The following is a 10,551-nucleotide window of genomic DNA, read 5'->3' as shown; positions in this document are numbered from 1 at the left end:
TAAGTGTGTATTTATGTCCAAGAACAAGTATGAGGGCACATTATAAGACCATTAATATTCGGTGTGTGTCTGCTGTGTGACTGTGTGTATTTGTGCAATACCTGTGTGCGATAACAAGCCTCTGTTATTCCGAAGGAGGCCAACCATGTCCATATATAAGTGGAAATGCATCTTAACTGAGTCACTCTCTTTCAGTCACACACACACACACACACACACACACACACACACACACACACACACACACACACACACACACACACACACACACACACACACACACACACACACACACACACACACACACACACAGGGAGAGGGTTAAGTGTGTGAGTATAGAGTAGTGCTGAGAGCTGGAGCTCTGTAAACTGACCTTCAGGGTTATCTGGAAGGTTCCTCCACACCTTGCTGCTAGCACCAACCCTTGCTGTCACCATGGAAACACAGCTAGCAGGGACAATATGTGGCCTGTCCGGTGTGTTGCTCATGTGCATGCATTCCCACAAGCAACACGACACGTACATATACAGGTTCACTATAGTGGAAAAAACACACCAAATAGACAGATACACATGCACATTAATATATGCTCACTTCACTATTCATCTGTGCCCCACTTCATTTATCCCTCATTTCCTTCACTCTCCCTTAATAAAGCAATCAAGCCCCTGGGCCTGCACAGCATTGTCAGAAGGGTGCACACAACCCCATTTTCAGTAGTGGAAGCATTATTAGCGTGCCGTGACAAGAGACAGCCATCCTCACCACAAGCACGCACATGCAAGACACAAAGACACAAAGACACAAAGACACAACCTGCGGTCTCATCACCACCAGATCCCTGGAGTTTATTTCAGCGACGGCAGGAGGAGGACTGCCGCAACATGACGATGAATCAACACATCATACACTCTTGAGTGACATGTCAAGATAATACACTCAAAAAAACAAAAAGGACATTGAGTGGGACAGAGGAGGGGGTTCTTCAGTGATGGTGGATAAATAAATGGATGGATAGACAGGAGAAGGACAGAGGGAGGCGAGAAATGGACAGATTTGATGTGCTCTCTCCTCCTTCACTTCTCCTCCTTCTTTCCTGGGGTTTCTCAGCCGTGATTCGTCAGTGAGCTCTGAAAAAAATAGGGAGGGAGAAAAGGACGGGGGAGGGCAGAGAAGAAAAGAGAAACCATCAAATTGCAAATTTACATTACTGGGACCCAAGGGGGAATTCACAAAATCAGGATGCATCATGGGAAATCCAAGCCCTCAGACCACCATCATGTGAGTCACATCCCCAAAAATGGCAATAAAGCCTCATGTCTAAATATCTAAACATTACTAAATTAAAGCTGAACCTTTCCTACCATATGTAGAGTCCAACTATTAATTTTCCTTCAGCTAGAACCTCAGGGCTACATTAAAGGGGAACACCACCTAATTTAAGAATTCCAATGTGTTATTCCATATGGCCTAAGAATTTGAGTTTTAGCACTCTGTTTTTTTTATTTAGGTCTATCTATCTATCCATCTATCTATCTATCTATCTATCTATCTATCTATCTATCTATCGAGAGAGACAGAGACAGAGACAGAGAGAGCGTGCACACATTGCTTTTTTTGGGTACTTGGGAAAAGCATTTAAAAAAAAAGGTTTTGGGGCTCTTTTTCACCCTGACAGCAAGAGATGATCCTCTATAACCTGGAGTCATGTGTGGAACTTTCATAAAAAAATACATTTATATTTTCAAACTTTTATGAAGGCTACCAAAAATCTGGTCAACAACATTTTATCCTTGAGCGTGAGATGGAAAAATGCATGATGTACTGTATTCCAACTAGAAGTTGTCCGATAGTGGTTTCTTAAAGACCGATATAATACTGATAGTTTGGAGCAGGAAAAAGCCAGTAGCCGATTAATCAGGCGATATCACCCCCCCCCCCCCCCCCCGTCACAAAAAAATGCAACATCTGTAATGTAAGTAATACAGCTAATGGAAAAAAATAGATTAATTGATTTTTAGAATAGCTATGTTATTATATGTGATTATTATATAATTGATATTATATAATATTAATATATGTAATTTAAACTTGTATGCATTCAATATCTACAAGGATGATTTAGTTACACTTTAATATGGGTAGAGGGGGGGATTAAGTGGTTCTTAACATTTTGTGAGTGATGAAATTTATTAAAAAATAATAATCACAAAATAACACTGGTAAACAAGGCACGTAGAGAAGAGATTTGAACTGTGATTATCTCATCCTCACATAGTAAGGCTGTAACCGCTAACCAGCTAGGGATGGTATGTTAGGATTTTATCTTAATCTTATCCATACTCTTATGGATACTCTTATTAAAGAATGGTTTAAAGAATAAATTCAGACTAGGAATTCATTTATATTTCAAATATAACTACATATTGTTTCCACTGCAGCAACAGTAAAGTTTTACGACAGCAAAGCAACTCCATAATATCTGGAAAAAGAAATTGCCAAATTATAAGATTCATGGCAAACTAAGATGAACAGACTAAATAGAGACAGATTTCATTTTAGCGTGTTCTTAACAAGCTGTTAATTATTTTAACAAGCACGATGGTCGTGTAAAACGTGCCGGTGGCAATGCCGGTGGCAATGCCGGCTGTTTATGCTGAAATGTGATGCACGTTTATGCTTGTCGAACAAGTAGTACTTATGTTAGTTGACTTTCAACTCGTGAAGGTTTTAATGCACTTACAAAAACGTGTGTTGTCGTCTCCGCCTGGGTCACTTCTCTCCTCTCACTGCTGCTACTGCACCCACCCCGTTTATGTGTGTGTGTGTGTGTGTGTGTGTGTGTGTGTGTGTGAAGAGCAGCCCGCCCTTCAGTGATCAGAGAGACAGTGAGCAGGGGCAGGGAAGAATATGGTGCTGTGGAAAAAAAACAGCAGCCATTGGCCACTATTGGAGCCAAGTTCCGCCAATTCCCATAGTTTGTAAAACATCCTATTGGTGCAGATTAATCGGCCAAAATGATTAATCAGTCGACCTCTAATTCCAACTAAGCCACACAGAGGAATTGCTGCCTGATCGGTATGCTGCCCTGACAGCGTTAAGCCCGTAGCTAATAATACTGGTGTTTAACTGAAAGTGGCAACACAGAAAACAAAAAAAAAAAATTCAAGTTCTAATCCACAGTAACTGCAGTGAAGATCTAAAGTGGTCTATTAGTACAATAAGCTAACACTTATTCTAACTGTATTATTATAATTTAATCAGTGTTTTTTGTGGAACTGCTGTGCAACATCAAGAATCCCAACAGAGTAAAAAAGGTGAGTGAGAAAAGCAAGAGCATTTGCGCCTAATTTCAGAGATTTTCAGGTACTTGCTTTCATTCCATTTCTTCATTCCACCTCAAAATTCAAAAGCTTGTAACTGCGTGTTGGGACTCAATACTGTTGCCATAGCTAGGACAGACTGCTCATGAAGAAGACTGTGGACTTGGAAGAAAAGGGGCTACAGTTGTATAAACGGAGGGAAAAGAGTTGAAAGACAGTAAGAGCACCGTAACAGAGAGAGGTGGCCTGTATGTGTGTGTGTGTCTGCATCTGATGCGTCATTTAACGTCAGTGTATAAGTTGCCTATTTAAATGAGACTATTGTCTTAACTGGATTTTGAAGAATTTATCAAGTCTGATTTAAAAATCTCCACTACGTAACCTGCATCTAAATCTCTACAATACGTCTCTTTTCTTATTGACTTACATGCAACTCTTTACGTCTACATGTATGTAATATTGATATTCTACCATTTAAAGCTCATTCTAATGCATGGTAGACAAGCTTTACATATGGTTCAGATGCAGTTTTTTTGAATGTGACAAGTCACTTTAAGAGGATTTGTCCCTCTTGCTTTAGGTATTCACTACCACCTGCCAAAAATAAGGTCAGAATCAAATATCCATCAACCCCTCATCCCTTTAGCCTCACTGTTAATGTAGGAGGTGGGCATGTGAAGTTTGCATGGTTGTCTCCTTTAAGCCACACTGTAAACTATATACCAGAGCTAAAGGGCTTATTTTTAAATTTAAAACACAGTGCTAATGATTCCAGAGTGGTGTTGGATGTTTTATATTAAAATGAGATATATTTATTCACCATGATGACGATAAGCAAAATTTATTTAGACATTTTATTTGTCAAAATGTGTTGATGTTATCTAAGAAACACTGATAGCTGATTATGTTTCAGAAAGCTAGCCTATTGGGTACAAATAAACACCTCTTGTGTCAATACATACAAACATACAGTCAAAGAGAAAGACATGGAGCGACTATGGATTAGTAAAGCACTGTGGCTGCTGGGTGGGCTAGTTGGCTTGCTAACTACCTTAATGCTCGGCTGACGGACAGATATGCTTGCGGGCAGGTTAGCTGTACACTTGCCAAGTGCATCCGAGGGCAACGCAGCCTGTGCTATTGAATTGGAGATGAGCGGCAAATGTGACAAGGGGATTTAGCTTTACTGTTCCACTCACGAGATATAAAGGGGGACAGTGTGTGTCTGCATATGTGTGTATGTGCATGAAAACGTGTGTGACAGTGGCTCGGTTTGTGTGTGCAGGAGTTTATGCATGCATTAACATATGCGCAGGTGCATTCACGTGTGAGTGTGTGGCGGCAGTATGTGTAGGTATTGCCACACTCATATACAGCAGTGTGATGGGACATTATGCCTCATGCATAGTGTATAAAGTAGTTCCTGAATTTTAAACTGACCCCTAGAACCTCCCACAGTACATGCAGTTCAATTTGGTGCCCCAGGTCCAAATTTGGACTGCCGCCATCCACACTTGGATCATTTAATGACAGGAAAAGCTTTTTATGCACAACACCTTGGGCAGTGAGGGCAGCCAAATATTCAGGCTCAAGGTCTGCGGTGAATTTAAGACGTACACTCAGTTGTTTATTAGGTACACCAAGTTAAAGCTAATGCAGTACAACAGTCCTGCAATAAAACTTACCTTCATAAAGGATATAATGTTATGCTTTTGTTGAAACTGTTTTTAAGGAGGTACTAATTCAACTTCATGGTCATTCTGGAGGATGCAGTTTGTGGTGCTGTTTAACTGTACTGCGATATACTGAGAGCTGCTCACCCCATTTACAGTGTGTCAGGTGGATGTTGTACACTGAAGGTCCAATAATACATCCTGTAAAGCTGCTTGACCTGTTGTACTGCTTTTAATATAAAGCCTCTTGTCTCAGTTAGCAATTTCATCTGACGTTACTGGTTCTTAAAAGAAACAGACTTATGGACTGAATTTTACGATCCACTGTGAGTTAGACAAGAACAAAACAGCTAAGAATAACTAAAAAGAAAATAATACTAAGTACATTTATATCTGTGTAAATGTGTTACCTTTTTAAAAAAAAAAAATGTCAACGTGTTTATGTTTATGTCAATGTTTATGTCAAGCCTGATGCCTTCACTCACATGACATGGTATACGGTTCATTCATTCAACAGTTGGGTCGGATCGGTATCGGGCATCGGGCGATACACTCAGCCTAATTATCGGTATCAGACTGGATCGTAAAAAAACTGGATCAGTGCATCTCTAATAAATAGGTGGAAAGTGCCACTACAGTGCCGTTACAGTTATTTCCCAGCTGCAACGATGTGCAGAGACACTGAGAGCGCAGACATTGAAGACCCACAAACGCTGACCAATCAGAGCAGACTGGACTTTTTTGGAAGGGGGGCTTAAAGAGACAGGCGCTAAAATGGAGCATTTCAGACAGAGGGTGAATACAGGTTTATTCAGACAGATATTATGAGAAAAATATTGTGTTATGAAAAAAAAAATAATAATACGGACTCCAGGGAAGAGGGGTTATATTTTGAGAAAAATGTTGCAGATTTATGAGATTAAAGTGGCAAATCTACGAGAAAATAATGTTGCAGATTTACAACTTTGAAAAGTGGTCAATCTACGAGAAAAAAGTTGAAAATGTATTAGATTCAAAGTCAGAAAAATTGTGTTTTATTTTCCACCTCCACTGATTTGCTTTATGGTCCATGTTTCTTTTGGGTACGTGTATTATGATCACAAAAATTTAAATCCCTAGAAGATATGGAAGAATTTTATTTTATTTTTTTTCATATTCTCTGACCAGGGGTTGCCATTTCCACAGTAAAGCAGCTGTGAGGACGGTGCTGTGTCGGAGAGGGATCTATGCGTCTTTGATATTTTAACTTGTAACAACACATCGTTAAGGTCCGAAGGGGTATGACTGTTGGAAGTTATAATTATTTTTGTTAAAAAATGTTGAATTTTATCTTTATGGCTTATTGTTTTTGAAACGCTAGCTTGTTGTTGTTGCCATATCTACAGTAAACATTAAAGTAACGTTAGTGACAGAGTACCCTTATTATATAGATAAAATACAGAACAACCTATAATACTTTACTGATATACTAAGAGCTATAATTAATGTTAGATATAAGGCCAGAGAAGCCACAGTATCGTTGCCTTACCTTATATTAGCTTAGGTTTAAACTTTCAAACAATAATACGCTATGAAATCTGGCATTTCTGAACAACACCTACTACAATAGCAATGTTTAGACCTGTAGAACTGTAACCGATGTGTTATGATAAGTTATTTTGTCAAAATTAAACGGCTATTTACACTAATCTACAGTACGTCACAGTATCACCAGTCGGGCGCCATTCGCCGGTCCCTATCCGTACACATTCTGTCTGGTGCAGTTTCCGGACTTTTTTGGTGCTTTTAGAATTAATTTACAAACTTCTAAGAATGTCCAGTGATATTTCATATTTGTAGATAGACATCTAGACACAGACATGGCTAGTTTACATTTCTCTTACTTTGACAAAATAACTTATCATAACACATCGGTTACAGTTCGGACAGGTGCTATTTGTAATTGTATTTGTTCAGAAATGCCGGATTTCATGGCTTAAATTATTGCACTTAAGTGGTGGATAAAGTTATTGCACAAAGAAAGTGTGCAGGTGTAGGTGGCTCCCACTCCTTCCCTTCTGTCCTCTTTATTTCCTCCTCCCCCCAAGGAGAGGATGATGAACTGAGGGACAAAGGAGTTCTTACTATAGCAATAAAGTATTATAGGTTGTCGTTCTGTATTCTATCCATATAATGATGACACTGTCACTAACATTACCTGAATGCTTACCATAGCTATGAAAACAACAACAAGCTAGCGTTTCAACAATAATATGCCATAAAGATAGAATTTGACACTTTGAGCAAAACCAATTACAACTCCCAACACTCCTCAGGACCTTAACAATGTGTTGTTTCAAGTTCAAATATCAAATAAGAAGCATAAACCCCTCTTCGACACAACACTGTCCTCATAGGTGCTCTTACTGTGGAAATGAAACTCCCGGACATTATGAAAAAAAACAATTGTTTTTTCATCTTTGTCTTCTAGTGATTTTAATTTTTGTAATCATAATACACGGACCCAAAAGAAACACGGACCGTAAAACAAAACACTGGAGGAGTTAAAATAAAACACCATTTTTCTGACTTCGAATCTAATACATCTTTGACTTTTATCTAGTAGATTTGCCATTTTTTAAACTCGTAAATCTGCAACTTATTTTCTCGTAGATTTGCCGCTTTAATTTCTTAAATCTGCAACATTTTTCTCGAAATATTACCCCCCTCCCCCAGGTCCGTGATTAATTTTTTTCATACTTGGACCTAATACGCTGTCGTATAAACATGTTCTAGTAGAAACCTGAAATGACCAATATATATGATATATATAAGATGTTCGCTAAAGAAATATAACATTGCCCAATGTTTTAGCTTCTGTACTGTACATCCTGTACTTTACATCAGCATCAAAACACAAGACTTGAAAATTAAAAACGTGTGCCAAAAATTTGACTATAATTGTACTGACGAAAACTAAACTACAACAAAAAAATGGAATGGATAAAATTGAACACAAAATCAAAATGAGTCACCAAAATGAACCTTGGTCTAATTCCTGCATTATTATCTTTGACTATTTGACAAATATGATCACATCTAGACATTATGTGGCAGTGGTTTTATTGTGAGGTCTACAATGTGATTTGTTGTTTCTATATTTCATGCATTCTCAATCTAGTCACATAATTCGGAACTAATTCTAACACTGTCTGCGCAAAAAGTTTAGAGTTAAACCAACTGTTTCACATCATTATCACTGACTCTTGCTGAGAAGGAACATGTCCGTTGAGGTCAGATTTAATACACAACACACCACTGATACAAAGCATATAGACACGCAAACAGGTTTTCATCCACCTGCCAGTTTCAATCCAATTAGTGAGCAGTGTGAGGAGCAGATAGATTGTTGTATTCTTGGCCATGAATCAACTTTGCACGGCAGCAACATAGAAGCAACAGCGTACACATGCTGGGTATGTTCACACTGCCCCAGTCATAAGGTAATGAGAAACATACAGACAGAAGACCCACATGTAAACACATATGCATCAAGTGTGAGGAGACACACACTCACAAACACACCAACATTCTTCCCTTGCTTACTTTTTTTTGTTGCAAAAAACAAAAATAATAGACAAGTAGAAAATCAATTGCTGTCTTCTCCGCTCAGTTCTCTCCCACTCTCTGGAGGAACAGAGACAGTTGCCAGGCAGGGATGTCAATCAGACGCTCACAGAGTGGCCGTAGCTATGGCTGCTTTATAAACACAGACTTTCACTGATTACACAGTCACTAAGAAAACCAAACACTCAATCGGACAGTCAGTTGGGAAGCCTCTTAATTAGTCAGTCAGCTAGTTAGTTACATCTACAGGACTGTCCACAACTGTTGATTCAATGTCTGTATGTTGTCAGTTGGTCAGTCTGCCAGTGGGTTGGTTGCTGTACAGAAACATTCAATTGCTCAGCCTGTTGGTATATCATCAGCCATAAAACCGCTTAAGATACAGTCACTGATGTCATTTGATGAAAGTCATCTGAAAACTAAGTTGGATTTAGAGACATTTTTAGAAGATAATTTAAGGATATATTTTTCCAGTGGGTTACAGCAAGTTGCAAATCTTAATCTATTAGATAGTGCTACTAATTTTTACACCTACATTTTACTTACTTTTGATCGTTTTAGCCACAGTGGCAGTTAGTCAGTCCACCACTAGACGGAAATATCTCAACAACTATTAATACGATAAGAGAAACATTATCGATTGCAGACCAGGGAAATTCATATTACAGTCTTATTAAAGAGTCTGATTGCCGTGGGAGCAAAAGGACCTGTGGTAGTGCTCCTTCTTACACTGTAGGTGTCGCAGTCTGTTGCTGAAGGAGATACTTAAGGCCCCCCGAAGTCTCTTACAGGGGGTGTGAGGTGGTTGACGTCACTTTGGCTAACATCCTACTCTCACCCATCTCCTCTGTGAAATCAAGAGGGCCGTCCAGAACAGAGCTTGCCCTCTTAACCAGTTTATTGGATGAATTGCCAAGACATTTTGACACTCGTGGTGCCCAGACGAAGAATCCTGATGAATGTGGCGATCCCGACTTTTTATCTAGCTCCACCAGCTGGTCAAAGTTGTCACTTATGTAGTAAATTATCTGTACATCTAAAAGACTGTAAGATGGATTACCATATCATATTACTGAAAATACTAATATATAAATAAATAATAACAAATACGGAGAGCACTCAGGCCTCGTACCTGACCATTGACCTAGGTCGTTGAGCTCAGTGAATCATAAAAATAGAGCACAAAGTCCCCATTTGAGCTGGGGACCTTTGATGCATCTCTCTCCCCTCAATCTCGCCATACTCTGTTTTTACTGTTAAATAATAAAAATGTCGATACCATTAATTTCCTGACCATTCCGTTTTCATTCTTTCCTGTACTGCTGTCAGATTGATCTTAAATATATTCATTCCCATCTTTTATTTTCATTCCTATCAACACAATGTTATTGTCACGGTACTAGTGCATGTCATTTACATTTATCATAATTTCCACCGACATATTTTGCACTACTGCACACAGACATGAGCTTCTCTCCCTCTGGGATGAATAATTCCTTTAGCAATGACCCAAAAAGAAGCCAACCCTTTAACAAAACGTACACTTAAATTGAAGACCAAATGAAACCATGTCAGTGAGATGGAGCAGCTAACATGCCCAATGAAGACGGTAATGACAATTCCATTTACTGAATAACACCTCAGTCTCCACCTAGTGAGTCCCTTTGTCACAATTAACAAATCGATGACATGTTACAGAGATGGCAGTCAGTGGAGTGTAGCAGCATGGATGAGCTGTTTAGCTGGATGCTGATGGAGTGTTATACGTATGAGTTTGAGAGAGAGAGAGACAGAGAGTGTGAATGTGAGAGAAACTGTTGGAGGATGGAGGGGAGGGACATGATAGAGAAGAGCTAATCTTTATGAGGCCTGTGACTTCACGGGGTGGTCGCCTTGGAGATGATTGATGTGAAGGAGAGGTGGAATGGAAGGAGGGAGAGAGAGAAATA

General features: G+C 39.1%; 1 protein-coding gene across 1 annotated transcript in view; it reads right to left on the bottom strand.

The window, feature by feature from the left end:
• Nucleotides 1–822: 822 nt before the first annotated feature.
• chchd6b (coiled-coil-helix-coiled-coil-helix domain containing 6b) overlaps nucleotides 823–10,551 on the bottom strand; it is a 69,479-nt gene continuing 59,750 nt past the window's right edge. Inside the window, exon 8 of the mRNA XM_083938537.1 lies at nucleotides 823–1,130. Within this exon, the coding sequence (XP_083794663.1) occupies nucleotides 1,107–1,130 (24 nt within the window). The 3' untranslated portion in view covers nucleotides 823–1,106. The remainder of the gene's footprint in view (nucleotides 1,131–10,551) is intronic.

Source organism: Echiichthys vipera (assembly GCF_963691815.1).
Source record: "Echiichthys vipera genome assembly, chromosome: X".
NCBI classification, from domain to species: Eukaryota; Metazoa; Chordata; class Actinopteri; order Perciformes; family Trachinidae; genus Echiichthys; species Echiichthys vipera.
Note: the sequence above shows the minus strand (reverse complement) of the source record. Positions and strands in the feature narration are given on the sequence as shown.